General features: G+C 32.6%; 4 protein-coding genes across 5 annotated transcripts; 2 read left to right on the top strand and 2 right to left on the bottom strand.

The window, feature by feature from the left end:
• The first annotated feature begins 10,559 nt into the window (after positions 1–10,559).
• Positions 10,560–12,499, top strand: LOC9323873 (probable WRKY transcription factor 40). The gene is made up of 4 exons (XM_002889226.2): positions 10,560–10,883; positions 11,327–11,668; positions 11,764–11,880; positions 11,995–12,499. The coding sequence occupies exons 1-4, from the start codon at positions 10,797–10,799 to the stop codon at positions 12,355–12,357; spliced, it is 909 nt and encodes a 302-aa protein (XP_002889272.1). The 5' UTR covers positions 10,560–10,796; the 3' UTR covers positions 12,358–12,499.
• Positions 12,419–15,106, bottom strand: LOC9323872 (DNA-3-methyladenine glycosylase 1). 2 transcript variants are annotated; one of them, XM_021034976.1, is made up of 5 exons: positions 13,846–15,106; positions 13,383–13,440; positions 13,199–13,282; positions 12,970–13,111; positions 12,419–12,876 (listed from the first exon to the last, which is right to left on the bottom strand). In XM_021034976.1, exons 1-5 carry the CDS (start codon positions 14,261–14,263, stop codon positions 12,607–12,609), a joined length of 972 nt encoding a protein of 323 aa, XP_020890635.1. In that variant the 5' UTR covers positions 14,264–15,106; the 3' UTR covers positions 12,419–12,606. The 2 variants fall into 2 exon arrangements, with proteins under 2 accessions (XP_020890635.1, XP_020890636.1); XM_021034977.1 differs by having other exon boundaries at positions 12,419–12,822.
• A 100-nt stretch (positions 15,107–15,206) lies between these two features.
• On the bottom strand, positions 15,207–16,376 carry LOC9325335 (phosphatidyl-N-methylethanolamine N-methyltransferase). Its single transcript, XM_021034978.1, has 2 exons — positions 15,971–16,376; positions 15,207–15,653 (listed from the first exon to the last, which is right to left on the bottom strand). Exons 1-2 carry the CDS (start codon positions 16,210–16,212, stop codon positions 15,404–15,406), a joined length of 492 nt encoding a protein of 163 aa, XP_020890637.1. The 5' UTR covers positions 16,213–16,376; the 3' UTR covers positions 15,207–15,403.
• Positions 16,377–19,554: 3,178 nt separating this feature from the next.
• Positions 19,555–22,677, top strand: LOC9325334 (probable N-acetyltransferase HLS1). Its single transcript, XM_002889225.2, has 3 exons — positions 19,555–20,564; positions 20,718–20,848; positions 21,669–22,677. The coding sequence occupies exons 1-3, from the start codon at positions 20,358–20,360 to the stop codon at positions 22,513–22,515; spliced, it is 1,185 nt and encodes a 394-aa protein (XP_002889271.1). The 5' UTR covers positions 19,555–20,357; the 3' UTR covers positions 22,516–22,677.
• The last annotated feature ends 1,625 nt before the right edge of the window (positions 22,678–24,302 follow it).

Below are 24,302 nucleotides of genomic sequence, written 5' to 3'. Positions count from 1 at the left end.
CACTGTTTATTTTAGTTGACTAAGATGCTTTTATTACCTTTAAGCCGTACGATCTAAGATATGAGCCATTGATTGCACTTAATATTATCCCAAAAACGGAAGCATAAGTATTGAGAATATGCCAATGTTTAACTTATGTGACCCCCACAATCTACGGCCATTATTTATCAAGAAGAAGAAAAACAGCACATTGATAAATTTTAGTAAGATACTAAAGTCTTCTACCACAATTTCGAAACTACAAATAGGGCACTATTTAGAAGTCAAGATAAAATCGGTAGATACAATTATGATTTTTTAGAAAAGTTGACTTACGGACATACGTTCTTATCTCAATTATCATGCATTTATGTATATTTTTGAACTTATTTAGAGAAGCTACCGGTGTAGAGTTATATGAAATGATCGCGACAATCAGTAATATTATATATGAAACCCTTTTTTTGAGAATCTACGAGTGTAATGTTATAGTATGAAATGATCGCGACAGTATGTAATGTATATTTATGCATATGTTACAGACTTATATAGGTGTCACATGATTTACATTGTCACTGGACAACATATTAATGTATATAAGATATTTTAAAATATGTAAACTGGAAAAGACTTTTGATAAATTAAGTTATCTGATAAAAATGAATCTAATAATCGAGAGAAATACTAGTATTTTAATAAGTTTATTGGTTTGTTCGGTTATTATCTTCGTCAACGGGAAAAGGAGAAAAACAAAAAAATAAAGCTTCGTCAATGGGAGAATTTGATTAGTGGCGTGAAACGGTAAGTTTGTGAAATATGGAGCTGGGATTCCAACTTTCTATTATGACTTTTAAAATGTTTGGGCTTTATACGGGAAAGTTTATGGGTTTAGTTTAAACAACCAATAAATGAAATATATGGGCTTTACATATTGAGCAGAGAATGCCCGTGTGATAGCTTTTGAACATCGTTATTAAAGTTTTTAGTATTTAGACCAATATTATTAATTAGTTGGAAACCAAAAGAACTATATAACAAAAAGGAGAAAAAACAATCTCGTAATGTACTTGTTTAGTCATATGTTTTTTTTTTTAATCTTACCTACTGACTATGAATTAGTTGATAATCTTATCACCATCACGTGTATAGAGATATAATAATTTTAAAGGATAAGAGTTTCACGTGTGAATATATGCTACTTTTTAAAGTGTGCAAGCCTAAGGCTAAGGGTAAGAATGAATTACATGTTCATAATTTTGATCGAGAAAGAAAACTGGCCGAAAGAAAATGACATTTTTGACTCTTTTTTTACCATTTATATGCAATTATACGAGTTTTTGTAGGTTTAGATCCAAGGGACCATGCTATAACAATGCAATGAATGAAACATTAAAATCTCTCGCGTCGACTAGACGAATTTTCATGCTACCATAGTCGTCATTTAGAATGGGATCATTTTTTTTTTTTTTTTGATAATTTAGGGTACATCTTAAACCTATGGAGAGGCCCAGACTAACCATGGGGAGGTGCAGCCCATGGATAGATCTTCTCTCCGGATATTCAAATGGGCCGAAAGTAAGAGTCTATATCCATGTGGGTGTCCAGAAACAATGTGTTGGAGTTTCACGCAGCAGATGGATCGAATTTGAAACGTGTTGGCACCTCAAGCCCATCTCTTTACCATTTGACCACAAGGTCCTGGACTAGAATGGGATCATACAATTTTCTTTTCTTTGATGTAAGTTCAGTCTCCAATTGAAAGCACGTGGAATTATTAATTTATTATATATTCGTCAAAGTTTAGACTTCAATTACATCATCAGTGGAAGAAAGACAAAAAGTTGATAGGAATAGTAGTATGAAACTACGTATATTTTATTAGATACACGTTCTAGCGCTGAGTTATCTAATGAATTCATCAGGAGAATAATTCATGGACAGTCCTTTTTGTTTTGGTCGGCCATCTAGCAAGACTACCATAAAGAAAACAAAACTGCTTCAACAAAACAAAACAGACAAGTGACAAAAAAAACGTAAAGCCAAATCGACAGCATCGGAATACAAATATTATTCTACAAAACAAATGTCAAAGAAAACGTGTAATTCACGGATACGCACTGTTCCTCTGATGGCTAAGAGTAATATAATAATAGTATGTGAACACATATGAGTACATTTTGATGGTAACGTATATTAGTTGAAGAATCTTTAATTAGATTTATGTCACTTGGTGCACACAAAAACAAAAACAAAAAAGATTTATGTCACCATATGTAATTGAGTTCCACTTTTGTTTCATTAAATACGCAATGAAGTTTCTGTAGATTTTGTTTTTGCAAAATGAATTGTAAATGGTACTTTCAATACTCTATCACAACTATATATAGAGCAAAATTGTGTATTACTACTATTATGCAGCCTTTTTCAACAACCAATGTAAAATCGAAGTACTAACTACTAAATTAGGAATAGAAGAAAAGTAAAAGAATTCGCCAGAGTGGAATCTAAAATTTGGGATTAGTCTTTGATTTTCAAACTTGGTCATAAAATAAACTTGGTCATAAAACAAAAGCCAAAAGACCATTTCCAAAAAGGCAAGAAATTATATATTAATTAATATTTAACAGACAACACATGTTTTAGACCTTTACTAGTTCATGAACCCTTGAATTGTACGGCCTTTTTTGTTCCTTTAACTAAGTTCAATGCATCCTCTAGTAGACACCTACTGCTTAACTAACCAATATAAAAAACAAAATATCCAAAGAAAAAGACTGATTAAAGTTTTCACGAATAGTATTGTTGTGATACTTTTACACAAATTGAAAAATCCATTGAATATTGTAATATACCGTTAAAGAATTGAGATTTTTCTTATCAAATACTACAATGAAATTCCAAATATTATTTTTTTTAAACAAAAATAATAATAATACGAAACGTTAGTTATTAGTTTTTTTTTTTTTTTTTGTTATTAGTTCTTTTAAAACGAATGAAACATTATTATGCTTAGTTAACAAGTGAAAGTCAAGAATTTGTAAATAGGTATCAAAATAAAACAAATGTATAACTGAAAGTTCGAGTGTGAATTGGTTCTGTCACTAAAATATTCCGTTTAAACTCAAGTCTAAGCAAATGTGCGGATATTATACCTTTCGTTTTCTCCATCTTATTATACCTTAAAAAAATGTAAATCGGATGAGGAACAAAAAAAGACTTAAGAAAGAAATATTAATAAGCTTTTATAAAAGAAAAGGAAAAAAAAGAAGAGATAATTCAACAAGACCAGAAGAAGACAGGCACAAGTAGGGGAGGGAATGGGGAAGTAAAACCAAACCACTCGTGCGTTGTGTGTTAGGATTTTCCCGAGTCAACAAGGTCAACGGTCAAAGAGGTCAAAGTCTTTAAAATACAGGAAAGGAATTGTGCTTTCGTGACTACTTGGCCTTCTCTGTTTTTCTTCGGACGAGAATAGTTTTGTTTTTGCTTTCGTTGAATTTTTGTCCACTTTGTATTTTATTTTCATGACTTCATCACCAGTGACGTCTAACAATTCCATCACCGACTGCCCCTTTTTTTTCTTCTTCTTTTATTGTCTCCACAATTTTGTTTATTTTTTGGTCGGTCAGTCTTCTTATTTTGTCTGTGGACGTCCCATTCCCAACATGCATAGTGTTTAACAAATCAATATATATGGCAGCTATAACTTCTAAGTATAATTCTTTTTTGAATGAATTCTACGTATCATTCGAGATGAATTAAATCGTTGAATATGTATACTTTAGGTTATGAGTTTTTGTCTTCTGCAAGATATTATCAATGATGGTTTGCGACCAAATTGTTCGTTGAGTGTTGTAAGAACCAACCTATTTTCAATCTGTTTTTTAAAAGAGAAGGGAAAACAAAGGAGAAAAAACTATTAGCAGCCCTACTTTTCTATGAGAATAATATTAGTCAGTAGGGAGAATATAATTCGTTTTAATTTGGACCGACTGATTACAATAACTGTTAAAGATTAAACCGGCGGAACTCAATCTTATATAATTAATTAGTGTATAACAATTTTTTTTTGGTACTGATGGTGTATTACCTTTTCGCTAGGGTTTATAGATTATATTTATACTTCCGCAAACAATTAGACTTCCATAAAGTTATAAAACAAATTAAACTGAAAAAATTTCTGTGTTGCCTGTTTTATTATTTGTGGAGAAATATGATTTACGACTTCTGAAATGCTATCAACGATTGGTTTCAGATCTAAAGAAACTATCTGAAGAAATTCCGAGATATCTTAATTAGGATATATATCTTTTTAAACTTTCAAGTTGTTATATGTTAAACAGTAAATGGCGTACTCATATAGTAGATCGTAGTTAGGCACCACTACAGGAAAATGAAGCATCTGTAGCGCCCGAATAACGCTATATAACTCTACTGTAGCGTTTTAACAAGCGCTCTATCATCGTCCGTCATAATAGGTCGGAGACAAATTATAGCGGTTTTTTGCTATGCTACCAAAAAGTTCGTTATTACAGCGCTTTCCTTTATGCAATAATTAATAATATAATAGAGCTTAATATTTGATATTAAATACTATTATTGACAGGATATTTATTTTGCTACATATAAAATGACAATAGCAGTTACTAAACTGCAATTGTTTCAATTAATGGCATTTTGTTTTGGTGCAATATGTGACCATCCATTTCCAGTTCCAATTCTGTTTTGATCAAATTATTTATAAATTAATATTATATAAAACAAATTTAAAAAGACAAATTGAAATTTATATTAGATAAACATGTCAATGTAAGTACTCAAGTCACATGATCATGCCTTAGCAAGTACTGAATTCACCAAAATAACAAGATTATGTTTAGACATACATGATTTTATCATTAGGCCAAGCCACAATACTACCTACTTCATCGACAATGGTTTGAATTTCAGAGTTTGGTCTCCACACAGCTGCACCTCCAACCTTTGACACTTCCACCCAAACCTTGGGTGACTTCATGTATAGCATTCGCAAGGTATCCCACGTTTCATGTCGTAACACCAGCCATACTGCAACCAAACATCAAGAGCCTCAATGATTAGGACGGATTGCATTGAATGTGAACTCAAAGATTTCTAATCAGGAGAAAGTGAAGTACCTGATATGGCCATTGCGGGTCATATAGATGTGATATTCGCTTGTTAACTAAATACCTACTTGGTAACGTGCTCCCATGATAAAGGCGATCCTAACTTCTCAAGGCTTTCTCGCAAAGTAGTTCTCATGTTCTTAAACCTCTTCTCAACTATGAAAGGTTTCGAGTTTCGACAATGTAAGTTGTATATATACGTAGTATAAGTCTCCATATATACTTCTACCAGAAAGAATGGAGATCAAGGAAAAATGAACGTAGTGAATGAAGCTCTACCGAGGCAAAAGAAAAGCGAAGGATAATGGAAGAAAAAAGAGAAAAAAAAAAGGATGATGAGATTTAAATTAAGATTTTATTATTCATAATTTCTGCACTATACAATGTATATATACAAGAATAGGTTTGTGCTAAACCAAACTCGAATATCAGATATATATTACTCTCTCTGTTCCTAATAGTTTGATGTTTTAGAATTTTCACACATATTAAGAATTCAATCAGTGTTTAATCATTTGAACATTAATTTTAATATTACATATTTTAAAATAATTATCAACCAATAGTAATTTAAGAAAGTTAATTATTTTCAATCATTACGCCTTGAAGTTTACGATTTATTATTATAAATTAATAAAAATAAAGAAAAAATGTAAAAAATCAATTTTTGTGGAACAAATAACAAAAGCTAGAACATTAATTTTCTAGAAAAGGAGGGAGTACTTAGGTTCGACTGTAAAATGAGGTGAAAGGAATAAATATTATATGATGTAATACATGAGAAAGTCCAAAATGATCGGCATATGGGATATAATATAATGATTCCATGTAGCTAAGTCAAGTTACTATTTCGGATAAATGGATAGGTTTTAGGTCAATATGTATAAATGGTTTTTTCTGTTATCTCCAAACCTAAGAATCTATTACATTTTGACATTCTTGAATCGTTTAAGGCAAAATAAGTGGGAAAAAATTGAAAATGGAAGAAGGATACTGAGATTTGATAAAGTTCGTCAGCCAAATTTGTCAAGTGTCATTTTGAAACGCCGGTTAAGCTTGACTTTTAAGAAAATACGTATGCTGATCCAAAAACAAACCACTAAATAGATTTTAGTTCAAGAAAAATCGACGTAACAAAAATATTATCCAACATATAGTGTGAGAATTTACCAGCTACTATTATTTATCATAACACGAATCAACTTAATTATGATATAGAAATGTTAAGATATGATATATAGTAAGATACTTTAGTATAACTGTGATTAAACATAATAATTTCACCAAATATATATTTTTCTCAATATTCAAGTTTAACAAAATTATGATACGGGTCATCCTAGAGTAACTAATTTAGCATAGGAAAAATGAGAGGTTTTTTAAAGAGTTATATTAATTGATATGCATAGAAGACTGAAAAATTAAAATTCTATCCCTACTTATTTTTTTATTAGTTCTCTTTCCTTTGATTCAATTAATACCAAAATCATCCTCAGTTATTTGTGAGCGCTAACAAAAATAATAACAGGATAAATTGTTTAGTTCTAACAGTAAAAATAACATTATTATTGTCGTTGGAAATACTATTCATTATCGGAACGAATAAGAAACAAATAAGAAAACAATGATTTTTGTGGTTATCTATTTTATTAATAATGTAAATCGAATTGTATCGCGATAACCAAAAAGTAAAAACATTATTCAACCAACATCGAAAACAGTATTCACCACGAGAGGCAATAAAAAGATAGTGATTTTAGTGATTATTTATTTAATTAGTAATATAAATCATATTGTATCACGGTACTTTAAAAGTTATACGGTTAACTTATATTTATCGTACTAAAATATTTATCATATGATTGTTATCAACTAACTTAAATAATAACATATTTATTTATTTTAAGAATTTATTTATTACCATTAACTTATACATTAGCATATTTATTTATTATGATAATTTGTTTATCAGAGTTAACTTATGTGTTATCATGGACGTTAAAAAAAAATCATCTTCTCTTCTCAAGCATCTTCTTCCGTCATTATGTCTTCCAAAATTTTCTTCTTCTTCTTATATTGTCACCTGCAACTCCATCCCGAAATTCTTCTTTTCACACCTCTTTCTCTTCGTCCTTTCCATAATTCTCATCCCCAAATTCTTCATATTAAAAGTTTAATCCATCCCAAACTCGTGTAAGTACTTTTTATTCTTTTCTTATCTTTGTATTTCTTTTCAAGCTCTCTATTTTTGTAATTTATATGGTAATGATTGTGTGTTGCATATAAAAGCGATAAAGTTGATGAGCCAAATGGAGAGTTAGATTTAGAAATCATTTGTGAAGAAATAGATGTGACAACAAAGAAAGAATAGGGTTTGGAAGAGAGATGGTGATTGGAAATAACAACAAAAAATCTCTGGAAATAATGTTGAAGATCCATAAAATATTAAGAGAAAGACAAATAATTAGATGAAGAAAACAAAGGTAAAACTGTCAAAGCATCAATCTTTCTCGTGTTCACTTAATTAAAAAAAAAAAAAACATGCATAAATACTTAATTATTTGGTTGTCTGAACATAAATAGTTATAATACTCTTTTTTAAAAGTATAAAACTGATTAAAAAAAAACATCCAATTGGAGGGTTCAATGTGAGTATTATCACTTCAGCATATATAATATTAATATATATAATGATTACATATATTATAGTTTGTTTGTAATTTTGCAAACTTTGGTACTCGACATCTAAATCTATTCTGAAAAATTAGTCCAGTTATAAAAGTTAGGATCTTCCTCTTATTTTTTTTTTTTTTTTTTAAGGAAATCGAATTGGTGTTCTTAAAACGAAAAGAAGGAAGAAGGCAATTAAGATTTGTTAAAGTTCGTCACATAAAGTTCGTCACGATATTGATGTCAAAAAAAAAAAAAAAAAAAAGTTCGTCACGATAGTATTGTCAATTTGTCTAGTGGTTTTTGAAAAGCCGCGTGGGCTTGACTTTGACCGAACAAGGCACTCGTATACATTTATTTAAAAATACTTAGTACTATACTACTGAAGAAATCTCTCATTAGAACATACAAACCACGTTCCGCACACTCTATTATACTATTATTATTACTATCGCCAACTAGTTGCACTTTTTTGTCAAACGTGCTAACTAACTAATTCACAATTAAACTTCCTAATTAAGCACGCCTTTACTACATTTCATTATATACATCTAATCAACCATTTCTTTTATCGCACATGTCATTTGTAGTCCTTACTTTATGACTTTTAAGTTAACTAAAAAATAAAATTATTGTCTGATATGTAGCTCTATTAGTTGTTGAACACAAAATAAAAATAAAAATATAGGTCTATTAGTTAAATCCATGAAAAAATTAAACTAAGATGATATACAACATATGTATTTAATCACACATTAAGCTTGTCACACAATAGTTTTTTTTTTTAAGTTGAAAACTTGAAAAGAATAGAAGTTCAATACATTTTTGGCTGAGGCCCCAATCGGCAATAACTAAGCAATTGTTTGCATGTCCAGTTTATACATACGAGGAATTCTTACAAATTATTGATTTAAATTAGAGTAATTTTTTTTAAATAGAGTATACTTGTTATACGACAACCAATTAATAAACGTCAAAAAAATAAAAATAATAATAAACGTCTTCAAACAAAAATATGATGTAAATACATTTTGTTTTATGTATGAAGAGTTTAATATATAGACACGGAAAATGCAAATTATTTATAAACGAAATAAATAATAAGAATTGAGTAATTGAAAGATTCGTTTTGATGGATGTCTTGAATTGCAAAGCTACATATTCTGAATATATTAGGCCGGCTAACGAAACAAAACACAAAAAAAAAAGAGCTTTTGCAAAAATGACACTTTTCAAAAATATCCCTTTTTTAAAACTTTATAAAAAGGAGAAATTGTTAAAAATGCCCTTTTTTCAATACTCTTTTCAAAAATGCCCCTTTTGAGAGTCCATTTTTAAGTTTGTCCTCTTTTACTTTTTAATGACCATTTTACCTTTATTTGAAACAAAATTAGGTCCACAAAATACAAAACACTTGTAAAAAGCTTTAAAATACCTTGTAAAAATTTTCCCGCCAAAAATTTTTTTTTGCGGGAAGAGTGATTCCGCAATTTTTTTGGCGGGAAAAATTTACAAGGTATTTTAAAGGTTTTACAGAGTATTTACAAGTGTTTTGTAAGATTTTACAATGTATTTTAAAAGGTTTTACAAGGTACTTATAAGGTTTTATAAGGTATTTATAACTTGTAAAACCTTATAAAAAACTTGTAAAAGCTTATAAAATAGCTTGTAAAATCTTATAATATCTTATAAATATTTTATAAATACGTTGTAAAACCTTTTAAAATATATTGTAAAACCTTATAAATACCCTGTAAAAAACCTTTCAAATACCTTGTAAATTTTTCCCGCCAAAAATTTTCCCGCAAAAAAAATTGCGAAATCACTTTTCCCGCTAAAAAAAAATTTTTGCGGGAAAAAATTTTACGGGAAAATTTTACAAGGTATTTTAAAGGTTTTACAAGTTTTTACAAGTGTTTTGGCGGGAAAAATATTTTGTATTTTGTGGACCTAATTTTGTTATATTTCCTTATATATTTGTGATATCTTTTATTAAAAGAAGGATAATTTAGTCATTTTGTACATAAAAAAGGGTATTTTTAAAAATGGACATCCAAAGGGGGCATTTTTGAAAAGGAGTATTAAAAAAGGGGCATTTTTGTGAGTCTCCCTATAAAAAATATAAGATTTACCCAAATATGTATGTAATATTATTAAAACACACACAAACTACATTTCTATGTATCTAAAATCTTATAAATACTTTATAAATACCTTATAAATGCATTTTAAATACCTTTAAAAACCTTTAAAATATCTTGTAAAACCTTAAAAATTCTTTAAAATAACTTGTAAAACCTTTAAAAACACCTTATAAAATCTTATAAATACTTGGATCGAGTCTTCAAGTAGTAGTTACAATCCATAAGTACCTTATAAACCTAATAAAACTTTATAAAAATTTCATATTTAAAAAGGGACATTTTTGAAAATAGACATCTAAAAAGGACATTTTTGAAAAAGGACACACCAAAAGGAGTATTTTTAACAATTTCCCAAAAAAAAATAACTAACATATAAATGCAAACGTGGAAAAGAGTCATATTTTTAGTAGACCAATCACAAGCCAAATGTTTGTTTAACAAAAAAGAATGTCAACCAACTATCCAAAATAAAAATCAAGAATATTAGTTGCATTTCATATGTATCCAATAAGTTTTTTTTTTTTTAAATGGTAATAAAGATTGGACCAAATACGTGTGCGGGTGGACCCGATAGAAGCCGAGTTGAGTCTAAAGACTAAAAGTAAACAAGAAATGATAAGACCATCACTTAGTTTATTGCATGAAAATGAAAAGCACAGGCTCCTCTTTCCTCCTACTTTCCTCTTAACACTCCCTTATATATAGAATCAAAATCTTTCTTTCTTCAACAATCCCACAATAAAAAAAGAAGAACCCAAGATCGACTCTTACTACGAATCTCTCTCAACTTTTTTTCCTCAGCTTACGGAAACTTCCACAAGAACCCATATCGAAGATTCATCCTACATATATTTACATGGATCAGTACTCATCCTCTTTGGTCGATACGTCATTAGATCTTACTATTGGCGTTACTCGTATGCGAGTTGAAGAAGATCCACCGGTATGCTTCTTTCGGATTCTTCATACTCTACATCTTCAAAAAAATTCAATTATATTATACATATCCATGGAGCTTTTAAACTTAGTAGTTCATCATTATGTACTATACACATATATATTTTTCATTTTTTTTGTGGTTTTGAAAATATGAACTAAACTCAAATATCCATAGATCATTTCACATGTATAATTTATAAACATAGATATTTTCATATACTACACATAATTTTTTTTTTAATTAATTTATACTACACATAATTTTTTTAGATATAATTGGTGTTCATAAGCATAAACTTTAACAACAAGAAAAAATCGTTAGTAATTCATGTGGTGGGTTCATGAAATATAATTGTAACGGTAGATCATAAAATCAATTAAACTTCTAGTATGAAAAAATAATGTGGTTACTAACTTCATGCAATATATATAAATGATAAATTGCAGACAAGTGCTTTGGTGGAAGAATTAAAGCGAGTGAGTGCTGAGAACAAGAAGCTCTCGGAGATGCTAACTTTGATGTATGACAACTACAACGTCTTGAGGAAGCAACTAATGGAATATGTTAACAAGAGCAACATTACCGAGAGAGACCAAAGCAGTCCTCCCAAGAAACGCAAATCTCCGGCGAGAGAGGACGCATTCAGCTCGGCGGTTATTGGTGGAGTGTCGGAGAGTAGCTCAACGGATCAAGATGAGTATTTGTGTAAGAAGCAGAGAGAAGAGACTGTTGTGAAGGAGAAAGTCTCAAGAGTCTATTACAAGACCGAATCTTCTGACACCACCCTTGTAAGCCTTCATGAAAACTATCAAACTTGGTATCTATTTATCTTTAGAAACTTTATTTTATATGGTTTATTGATTATAGAAGTTGTTTCTTATAGGTTGTGAAAGATGGGTATCAATGGAGGAAATATGGACAGAAGGTGACTAGAGACAATCCATCTCCAAGAGCTTACTTCAAATGTGCTTGTGCTCCAAGCTGTTCTGTCAAAAAGAAGGTAATTGATAAAGAAAATAACCCGATTCTCGCTTAAAATCTATGAATTGGAATAATACAGATTTGATGATAAACTTATTAATCTGATTCTAATTCTGTGTTTGTTTCTATTCAGGTTCAGAGAAGTGTGGAGGACCAGTCCGTGTTGGTTGCAACTTATGAGGGTGAACATAACCATCCAATGCCATCGCAGATCGATTCAAACAATGGCTTAAACCGCTACATCTCTCATGGTGGTTCAGCTTCAACACCCGCAGCAGCTAACAGAAGAAGTAGCTTGACTGAGCCAGTGACTACCGTAGATTTGACTGAATCAAAGAAAGTGACGAGCCCAACATCAAGAATCGATTTTCCCGAAGTTCAGAAACTTTTGGTGGAGCAAATGGCTTCTTCCTTGACCAAAGATCCTAACTTTACAGCAGCTTTAGCAGCAGCTGTTACCGGAAAATTGTATCAACAGAATCATACCGAGAAATAGTTTAGTTTCAAATTCCGTTAGTGTTTTTAGATTGAAATTGTCATGAGTTAGAGAAAGAGAGTACATTATAATCCATTGTGATACTGAAAATGTAAAATGTAATCGTTTTCATACAATCTCCAATACATTCCGGCTTAGAAAATCTTTTTGGTTTGACAACAAGAACATCTGTACAAATACAAACACAGTACAACACCAAACCATCATCCTAAGCAGCACAGTGTTAAACTATTCTCTCTTGGTTTTTCTTTAATTACCAGTCTCGTCCTTTGTCATGCAGTCATGGTGTCTGAAGCAGCAAGTGAGATGGTCGTTTGTGAGACCAGCTGTTTGCATGAATGAGTAAATAACCGTTGGACTGACACTGCGAAAGCCTCTGCGTACTAGATCTTTGCTTATCAACTCGGCTTTGGAAGTCTTCACAGGGACTTGGCGTGGGTACCGGAATTGGCTTTGAGTAGGTTTCTGGTTAACGAAGTTCCAAATGTACTTGTCAAATGATCCAAATTCAACTATTAACTGGATTTGAGAAAACCAATAACAGTAAGAAAAAAGGTAATGTTGTTAAGGAACACAGAAACTATGATCAGGCTTACATAGATGATAAATTACCTTGCAAACTTGGTTAGCATTCTCGAGGATTGACCGTAACTTTTGCTCTGATAGTAACGTAGTGGTAGCAATCTCAGAGGATGTTATCTTTTTATTAGTTAGTTCAGATATTGCAATTGGATCAAAGTCCATGAAAACTTCCCTGTATAAAATAAGGCAAACGCATTTTGAGATTCGAGCTTGTAAGAAGTCTGAAGATGTAACCACAACAGCTTTGGTTCTGGTTTACCTGAATAATTGTCTTTTGGAAAGAATGTCTTTCCAAGATAGTTCAGCAAGGGCACCAGACAAGCTTAACAACTCGAATAGTCTCCTGCAAAAAATTCACTGCATAAGAGAGTGTATAATCCACAAAGAGCATCCCTCAGATCAGTAAAACATAGTCAGTAGTATAAAGAGAAAACATCACGTACTTGTCGTCATGGACAGGAACTCCCCATTCAGTATCATGGAAAGCAATGTAACATTGGTCTTTTACAAGAAACAAAAATAAAATAAAATTATCGGTCAGTCATAGCAGATGAAAAGATTCAAACCAAAGCAAAGTCAAGGCCATAGCCCCATCAGCGTAGAGAAATGACAAAAACTGATCTCTACAAATTCCTGTTTCTGTGGTCGTTGTTCAATAGAGATATGATCTGCCTGATCACAAAACATACTCAAGATTTGGGCTCTACATTAAAAAACTAACTTCCAAAGCAAGAGAGTACAAATCTTTTAAACTAGTCAAACTCAAAAATCTTCTTCAAGGACACTGACACTTCAATTGCTTAACCGGTAAAGCCAAGGATCAATTATTCTATACTGCTATATAACAGTAGCTGATAAGTGGGAACGAAAAAAATGAAATTGATGAATGAAGAGAGATCGAATTACCAGATTTAGGCGTGATCCAAGCGCATCTTTTACGACCGTCAGAGAAGCAATCACTAGCCTTCTCATCTCTCTCCTCCGTCAGATTTCTTCTCAGGGAAGAGGAAGAAGAAAGTGACCCACTTCGCCGCAAAGCCCTCTTCCCGCTCGAAGTCGACGCCACACTTAACGGCGACGACTCGCACGAAGATGACGCATCTGAAGAATACGAAGCGGTCATCGAGATACCGTTTCGTCTCAGAATTGAAGGGCTTAGAGGCGAGCATTGCGGCATATTCTTCGTAAAGGTTAGGTTTTTGGTTTTATCAGCCACCGGCTTCTTCAACGGTTTCTGCTGCAGCTTATTACCGGCGGGACCAAGAACTGATCTGAATTCTCGGTCGGATGAATCCACAGACCGAACTCGCGGTGGAGCCGACATTGACCTAAAAGTCTCCGGTTTTCGAAAATGCCTTCTTCACTTAAAACACACTCTGGATCACGAGTCACGTCGACTAAGGAATTGCAATTTCCCCAAAAGAAAATCTCAAACCAATTTCGATAAACCCTAGAAAGAAAGGACCTGCATTTACAATCTTAAAAGTAATGAGTCGTCACCTAAAAATTTCCCAATTCTTCTAGCGAAATCCCAAAGCTGCTGCTCTTTAGGATCACGGGAATGAATGAGTAAGGTTTACACATTCATAAGAAAGTGAAGAAACACACAAAAGACAAATCTTTGGAATAGTACCGAGAAAATCCTTATTTTTGACTTCGGCGAACCAAAAAAGAGATGATTTTTTCCGATCGAGAACGAAAGGAATCCGGAGAGTACCAAGGAAGAGTAGTTGCTGTTCGCCAGTCACAGTTTTACACGTCATCGTTTGGTTCCTCCTCTTTTCCTAATTAGCCCGACCCGAAAATAACCGGGTCAAAACTTACTAATATATCGGATCCAAAACTATGGGTCGTCTTCTTTAACTCTTAACCCGATAAAGCCAAACAATAGGTTTGCGATCTATATACACTAAAAAATTAGTTTCTTGCTTAATGATTCCTAGACAGATTAGGAATGTTTTGTCTTGTATCAGTCCATGCCATGACAAGAGATTTACAAATAAGGTCGAAAAATAAACAAAACTTCTTTCGTACTCGAGTGTCTCCCGACAATTTGTATTTACGTGTATACAATTTCTCGTTGTTTAGAATAATTACATATATTCCCGATAGTTTGTAACTATTATAGATATTTCCTACAGATTTATTTATGTCAAGATTGCTCCTAAAAGTTCTGTTTATTACATTTTGGTTCCTTCAGTTTTTTGTTTATTACAAATGTTTCAAGTTGGTTCTTTGTAGCAGATGCATCATTGACTTTGGCATAAAGGGAAAGATGAATCTCATACTTGCTTCGACAATTCTATAGACTACCGCTAACCCGAGAAAAAGGTAACTGCATTATCCATGGAAGTGTAGAATCAGTTTGGGTACAACGGAGAATACAAACTCAAAAAGAAAACCTTCAAGACCTGACGTTCCTGGGAGTTTTGCTCTTCGAACACAAGTGGGTTATGCTTAGGAATCATGAGAGGGATTTGGCACGAGCACTTGGATCTTCTTTTGATTCCACAAACATCATGAAAACATAGCCGAGAGACCAGAGGAGAATGTATTGGAATGGAACCCAAGAGAGGCATGCCAATAGAGACATGATACTCCCAACATACTGTGGATCTCTGATGACTCCAAATGGGAACTCTGTAACCCACGGTATGTTCTTCCCGAATCGAACACCGTAATAAGTTCCAGCTTCACCTAACAATTGGTATACCCTGCAAAGATGTGACCTTTTTAAGTTAACCAAATTTTACAACAAGAAAGCTCAGTCACAGAACAAAGAAGTGTCCATATCAAACATCACTCAATATCCATTTTGTTGCGGCATAAACACAACTCTTCACCTAGCAGTCAAAGATGTGACCTTTAAGTATCAACCCTTTACAAGACTAAACCAGATTCGATGATTGAACTTGAGAAAGGACAAGACTTTCACAGCGTCTACAGATGCGATTTCAAACTCAAAAATGGGTTGACTAAAGATCCCTATTTTCATCGATCTCAATTCAACAAATTGAGAGAGGAACTGGACCTGAAGTTGAGAAACTGGCCAAAGGCCATGAGAGGCCAGAAGTAGAGCGGAGGCCAGGAGAGAGAAGCGACGGAGAAGAGAGAGAGGAGTTGAGCAGCCTTGAGCACGTGAGATACACGCGCCATTACCGTCGATGGGTCTCTTCCTCGGCCGCAGAGATTGACCCATGACTGAGGATTCGTCCACAGCCACCAGTAAAACGGAAATGGCAACAGAACTCCGATCGCGGCCAATAATCCCATTTCGCTTACGTTTTTTTTTTTTTTCTTGCTCTGTTTTTTGCTGATGAGAAAATCAGAGTATCGCTCAAACAACTGTTATTGGGTCTCTAGATAGGCCTCAACAGATTCCTTCGGCCCAAGGGTCTCTAAATAGGCCTCAACATATTTCTTCGGCCCAAGGGTCTTTAAATAGGCCTCAACATATATCTTTGGCCCAATACATTGTCTGATTGTCATAGTCATTTTCTCTTCTTCTATTAGTGACTTATCACAATCATATTAATCATACATCTTGAAATCACCATTGCAGCATTAATGACAATGACGTGTCATTGTCCGTTCTTTTTTTTTGTATTCATTGGCTACCTCAATTTTTCTCTTATTTTTGATCAGAGAATTCATACTAAATGAACGGACTTCTTTATATATGGCTAATGATTGGAAATGAATACTCAATTGAATCAAGTTATAAGATCGCTCTAGTACAGGTAGACGACAGATAAGTAAAAATGCCTAGAGGCCCCATCGATTAAACCGGTCAAAGAAAAAGTTTGAAAGTATACATCTTCAATTGAATTGCGCATTTTATGTGGCAGGTATTTTTGGACACAATGACTAAACAATCAATGAAAGATTAGTGTTACGACATGTTGGGCTGCCTTGATAATAATAATATCGACAATGAATTGCATAAAAAACATCATAGACATTTTATATTCTTATTATATCACTGGTACAAATAGCTTTCAGGACCAAGGAAGTGGCCGGTCTTCACAACTGAGTTTAGTGAGTTTGAAACTTTACACGGTTCGTTTTCTGCTTACGAATTGGTGCATGATCCTAAAGATCAAAATATAAAAGCGGATTTCTTTTTGTAAGAATGGTAGGTTTTGTAACATCTTTCGCATCCTTATCTAGCACTCGTATACCTTATTTGCATGCGGAAACATCCATTATCAATAAATGAAGTGCCATTTGTGAAAGCTAAGAAATTGGAATTGAATACTTACATTTAATGATCGTTATTCAACCACAAGACGATTAATACTATAACACTACAAATTACTTTTTTGTGCTTTAATCTTCATCAATAATTTACACACTTAAAAAGTTGGATTAGTATTACAATACACTTGCAAATCACTAGTGTTTATGTTTTGATATTACGTGCCTTATAAAAAAAATTAGCAACTAAAGTGGAACTTAATTATAGTTCGTGAAAAATATGGCATGAGGATTATGGAAAAAGGAGACGAGAATATATAATATTCTTGTGGACGTTCTTTCGGCATATAATATTATATATAATTAATGTTTATTCTTCTAATGAATAAAGAATAAATATTAATTTTGGTTCAATAAAAATTAAGAGTTAATCAGAAGTTACACCTTGTTCCACTTTTAGTTCTAGTTTTAATCTCACGAATCATTCTCCCCACGGTAAGAAATCATTAGAACTTTTTGTTATATTTAAGATATGATACTCATGAAGGGATCATATAATATAATTTAATCTACATGTGGGAAGTGAATTAGAATTTGTTCCATCACCAAAGTATATGGAACATAAATCTTTATAACTCATTGCAAATTGCGACGCACTATCGAAAATTACGGCTCTAAAAGTGGTAGTAAATTATAAAATCAACTTCAAAAGCTTTTCCTATTTAGATTGTATATATAGTTGGTGAAAGTGAAAACACACACACACAGCGATAGATAAATATAGATATGAACAAATTAAAGACTTGATAGAAATTGGAAAAATAGTGAAGGTTTATATTCTTCTGCCCATCACCTATTCACCTATATTTAGAAAATCGTTTTGCTAAAGAGTTAGTAGGTATATTAAGGTTGTGAATGGTGACCAATACCGCACCCAAAACTTCACCGCAACAGTGTTGTAACAGTGTCAAAATATCTGCATATACATATGTATCTATGTATTTTCGTTACTATTTGAACCGCACCGCATTTCTCCCGCACCGCAAAACGCAGTTACCATTCTTTAGTTAGTAGTTATATTACACAGTTATTATATAAAATAAGAAAGAAAAATCATTTTAGAAAACACAAATGGCAAGGAAAAAAAAAAGAGAGCAAATTGAAAGGAACTCATGTGATATAATCATATATGATATGAGTAATGCATTCTTATCCTTACATTCTTATCCTTATGTTTTTTTCTCCTTCAACCTTTTCACATGTATTAGAATTTCTACATTTATGTGCTGTCGATTTTGTAAATTATATAAAATCATATATTCTTCTATTTTCTGTTTCAAAAAATAAATAACAGTTAAATTTAACTACAGTTATTTGCTGTCGATTTGTACATTGGCTTCACGCTGAGGATATTAGTTTCTTAGAGGTAGTTGTCGTTTGGAATTTAGATATTGAATTAGGTTTGAAGTGCTTATCGGATGTCCTTACAGTACGATTTCGTTTTCAATATATCAAAGACACAAAATCTAAAAGAGATATTAGCCAATGAGAGAGACCCAACGACCAAAAATCGCAAAGAACAAAAGAAATCCATAAGTCCCAAAATAAATTATAAATGTAATATGTTTTCTTGGCAAAAAAGTTATTTTAATATCTGTTTTTTTTGTTTTGTCATTTGCTGTTTGTCTCTCTGGTTCATACCATACGATGTTTTCTATTACTTGTTTTTATTTGTCAAATGATGTTTTAAATTCATAAATCAACTATAATAGGTTAGAGCTACTCACCAATATTCAGCACACTCAAGTTCTCAATTATATGAACCTGAAGTTTGTCCTTTTCTGAATTTCGTTTTGTACTATCAATTAGTTATTTCAAATGTTATGTCATGTCATTATCTAATAGCATGTAATCAAGAGCCACTAGCAATCTTACCGACCTGTATAATAACGAGTGTTCTAAAAAGCAGTATAGGCAGTCGTCTAAGTCCCGACTAAGCGCTAAGCTCTTATGCGACGCCTAAATAACCGCTTTGACCACCTAAAATTACACATATCTTGTTTAATGTATTTTTTCAATTTCAATTAGAGTTTTATTGTATATATAGTTATAAATATTTATATATTGTTTAATATAAATATAAATAAATATTTTATCTAGTTTTTGTTTATAATTTCATAATTTTTAGTTTTATATAGATATTTTATATAACTTTTATATATAATATTATATTTATAATGTTTTATGTTATAAACGTCTAGACCTTCTAAAAAATCGCGACCCGATTAGGCGTTCTAAGCCCTAAACTTTGGATCACCGCCAATTTAGCACCTATTGCTTTTTTGAATACTGATAATAACAACTGGTTAAACTAAAATTATTTCCATAATCAAAATCTAGGAATAAAACAAAAAGCTTGATATTTACGTGGCCTTAAATCTGAACTCTTATAGTACTATTTCTCTATAAGTCTTTTATATATCACTGAATAATTACAATTATTTAGCGTAAAGAACCGCCGCCATATGCACTAACGACACACTGATGCCTTGATTAACAATTTACTTCATTCCCTACCATAAGTTGCTGTACAACTTTAGGCGCCTTTCTCTTGGGAATTTATACCTGATTAAAACTTAGTTAAATACTACTAGCTAGAGTTTTACATATCTTGTTTGGAGAGACTAACTCTGTTGATGATTAATTTTTTTCATAGATTTTAATCTAATTTCTTAGGGACCTGTGATCTTATGGACCAATTTGTGGATCAAATGATAAACATAAAAAAAAAAAAAAAAAAAAACTAGCTAGTCTAATCGGCTCTCACATGATCGACGTGCTTGGCACAGTTCTATCGAAAATTTTCGTCCATATTCACCAGATTTCCTGTTTTATTTCTGATCGCACAATAATTAAATTCACATTATTCATACCTTTGTGATTCGACAAACCCAAAAAGTACCTGACCAACCGGTTTAATAAACTCGAATATGATGATTATTATTGTACCATTTAGAAAAAAAAATACATTCAAAGATTTTTAAATAATAAAAAGGTTTCCATAAACTTTGCAAAGCCGTCTCTATATAATATATATAAATGACATCACGAAATAATCACAACTTATAACCACCAATAATAAATCAAGAACCCTCTCTCGATCAGAGTTTTTTACTAAGACCCACCACTCTTATTATTCTTCGTCTCAACAAGTTATATATATGACGAGTAAAATAGTGGCCGCCGCTGCAGTTGCGACCGCGGTGGTGGTGATCAGAGAATACGATGAGGAAAGGGACAAGCGTGACGTGGAAGATATGGAACGAAAATGTGACGAAACCGGGAATCATGGCAAACCGGTAATGGTCTCTGATCTATTGGGCGATCCGGTTCGTCGCGTTCGTCATTTTCCGTCTCACACTATGTTGGTAATATATAACTAATCTCTTATTTTACACATTCACTATTAGAATATGTATGTATCGGTGAGTAAGTTATTGGTTTTTTATCGTGACTAGGGTATTTTTTATATATGGAATTTGATGATGTGATTATAATGAAAAAAATGCGAGGAAGTGTAGGTTGCAGAGTACGGAGAAGGAAGAAAGATAGTGGGAGTTGTAAGAGGATGTGTTAAAACTGTGACTAGAGGCAACTCTATATTTGTCAAACTCGCTTATGTTCTTGGTCTTCGTGTTTCACCTTCCCATCGGTTAGTAATTTCCTTTTTTTCATTCTACTAGATCCATTAATTTTTACATAAAAGTATAATTACTCATGATTTGTAATTGTATGTCTTACGGACTACATTAATTTGTTGACAAAAAAACAAATATGTATTTTACATTAACTTCATTAATTGGCAAACAAATTATAGAAGTCAAAAGTCACTCTCATGCTTTTCCACAATAATCATGGACGAGCAATTTACCATTACCGTTATCTAATGATCATAAACGTGACAAGGACAAATTTGTTCACAAGTTTTTTTCGCTATTTGTTTTCTTGAAGTCATTGTTTTTACAAAATACAAGATGCAAAATTTACGTGTCCATTCCATGTTTACCCGTTTCCTTATCTACCTTCCACATATATAGTCACATCACTCACATAGATATATGATAAATAATTTTTCTATTCATGATTTCGAAATAGAAATTTCTTAGTACTAGAAGAGATATACTTTTACATAAAACTCACTTAACTTAAAAAGCATTAACATCATTTAAAAATATTCATTTTGCTATAGATTATAATATATGACAATATATGTTCTGCTATTACAAAATTCGATTCAATTCCACATATTAAATAAACTCTAAAGATAAAGTTGATGATAGATTCAGTTAGGTATTATTCAAAAGAAAGAAGTTGCCCTTAGTCGACACTTGTATCCACCCAATTAATCCTTCCTCTCACATAATTAATCTCAAAATAAACTAATCTCTTTTCTACAAATCAGACTTAATTTTAAAGTATAATAGGTCAAGCACTAATCCTTAATTAATTTTTGAATTTGATTTCTTGAGCAGGAACTTAGGCATAGGAACGAAATTGGTGCAAGCACTTGAAGAATGGTTCAAGCAACAAGGCGCAACCTACGCGTACATGGCCACTGATTGTACCAACGAGCATTCCATTAACTTGTTCACCAAGAAATGTTCCTATGTCAAATTCCGTACACCGACAATGCTGGTTCAACCGGTTCACGCCCACACCAAACCGATCAGTTCAGATGTCGCAATTCTCCGACTAACTCCCCAAACCGCCGAATCAATCTACACCCGGATTTTCAAAAACTCAGAATTCTTCCCTAGTGACATTGATGCAATTTTAACCAGCCGCAACAGCTTAGGAACGTTTATAGCCGTGCCAAATGAAAAACACGGTCCCAAATCAAATTGCTTAGACCGCGATATCCCGGCTAATTTCGCGATACTAAGCGTTTGGAGCACCAAAGATGTATTCAGGTTGCAAATGAAAGGCGTTTCCCGGTTAACACACGCGTTTTGCTCCGGTTCGAGATTTTTGGATTCTTGTATGCCATGGATGAAATTACCTTCGTTCCCTAACGTGTTCGACAAGTTTTGGGTTTATTTCATGTATGGCATGCACATGGAAGGCAAAGACGGTCCACGGCTCATGAAAAGTTTATGCTCCTTTGTGCACAACATTGGGAGATACGACAGAGGATGTGGAGCGCTAGCGGCAGAGCTTAGCCCATCAGACGCAGTGGCTTTAGTCGTTCCTCATTGGAAACGGCTTTCGTGGGCTCAAGATCTCTGGTGCCTCAAGAAACTCTCCGATGAACCTGAACTGTCTGACTGGACTAGGTCGAGATATACTTCGGTGATTTTTGCTGATCCTCGTGATATCTAATGAATGCTTGAAATTAAAAAGGGTTTAACTTTATTGTACATAAAGATGATTAAACAACATTAATGTGACTCTTTACTTTAAGACTCTGTTCGAAGTTTTAGGTATAGGAGAACATTGTAAGTACTCAGCTTAATTTCTCTGTATCAAGTGCATCAAAATCAGGTTCTGATTGCTTTCTCAGATTTATTAACTCTTTGAACTCTCGGAGATCCTTAGTTTATGATCCTTAAGTTCGTTAGCACCAAAGCTTGATGCAAATACCGGGGAACACAATCTAGAACTTGATCCAACAGAACTATTCACTCCTTGTAGCCATACCCAAGTTATTATCTTCATAATTTATTTGTTCTTATGTATAGACTCTGCATTTTTTCTTCTTAAGGATCCATTGATGAGAGTAAAACCTAAAACTCTGTTGAATCTGACGACTATAAAAACGCCTATAACGACTTGCCACAAATCTTCAGCTTCTAAGGCAACAAAAACCTCTACTTTAGTTAGAGCTTTCACTGTTCTTGTGTACGAAGGTTAGTTTGACGGTAGAAATTTCCCCAACTGTCATTTTTTGGGACGTTAATTACAGCAGAAATTCAATTTACAAAGGTAAGAAAACATAGACGTCAAAAACAAAACAAAAAAAAATCTAAATTGCTTATCTTTAAGACATGCCACAAACAACACAGAAACCAAAAAAAAAAAAGACAACACAGAAACCTGCGACAAATTTTCTCTATTCCTTTTATTTTTTTCAAGTTAGAATTTGTTTTTCATCCAATTTCAAAATCTGTGACTATGCTGGGATATTGTGTCATCGGCAGAAAGGAAAGATCAAAAAGCTCATCCAAACGTAAGCAAGAAGCAGAGAGGTGGATTCAGACTCTGTTCAGGACGAGTAAAGGTTTGGTGTTTTCTATTTCTTATAAGGAATCATATACTTATTATATCTCGAAGCATCTTTATGTCATGTTCCTTGTCAATGAAGCACCATCGTTTTGAATCATACTTAGGATCTGAACGCTAAATTTCGTGATTTCATATACTTTTCCTCTTGTGTTGATGTAAATCGTCTTTGAGAAATTGATGTTTGAGGATAATTAAAATAATGCATGGATATTTAGTCCTTTTAAAATATTTGTAGCAAATTTCTTGTTTTCTTTGTTGCAAATATAACTTCTCCTTACTTATTTGAAGGTTGGTAATCAAAAATCGTCAAAAACAGAAAGATGCCACAAAGAGAGGATTCCGATCCATCAAAGAATATCAATACATTATCGGCAAATCTATGCTTGGTTTGACACCAAAAATCCCATGACCAGCCAATGCTTATTATGTGGTGCTTATTACATAACTTGTAGAGAATAGATTGTACTAGCAATTTTATGGAAAGCATTTTAGACTATGTGAAGTTTTGATAGACTAGAATTTCTTTTATGGATTTGAATAGCTAGTTTCTATAGAAACTTCTGATATTGGTAATTACCTATATAAATTCCCTTTATAGTTTATAAAATCAAGCAAAATAGCACTTAATCGTGTCTTCTTCACCAATTTCTAAAAAGAGAAACTACTGATGATAATAATGGTTCCAATCGAACGCTGTAACTCTGTAAGGCCGGCAAGATAACAAAAGACAGTGGAGATTCTTTTACTCTGACTCACTCTCTTTCATTTTTATTTTGAATAACGAAAAAATTCAAAAATCTGAGTGCACATGACATTGTTGGTCCACATACACCCACTTATGACTTTATCACAAACATAAAGAATGGGACATCCCATAGAGTTTT

This window comes from Arabidopsis lyrata (genome assembly GCF_000004255.2).
Source record: "Arabidopsis lyrata subsp. lyrata unplaced genomic scaffold ARALYscaffold_2, whole genome shotgun sequence".
In the NCBI taxonomy this organism is placed as follows: domain Eukaryota; kingdom Viridiplantae; phylum Streptophyta; class Magnoliopsida; order Brassicales; family Brassicaceae; genus Arabidopsis; species Arabidopsis lyrata.
Note: the sequence above shows the minus strand (reverse complement) of the source record. Positions and strands in the feature narration are given on the sequence as shown.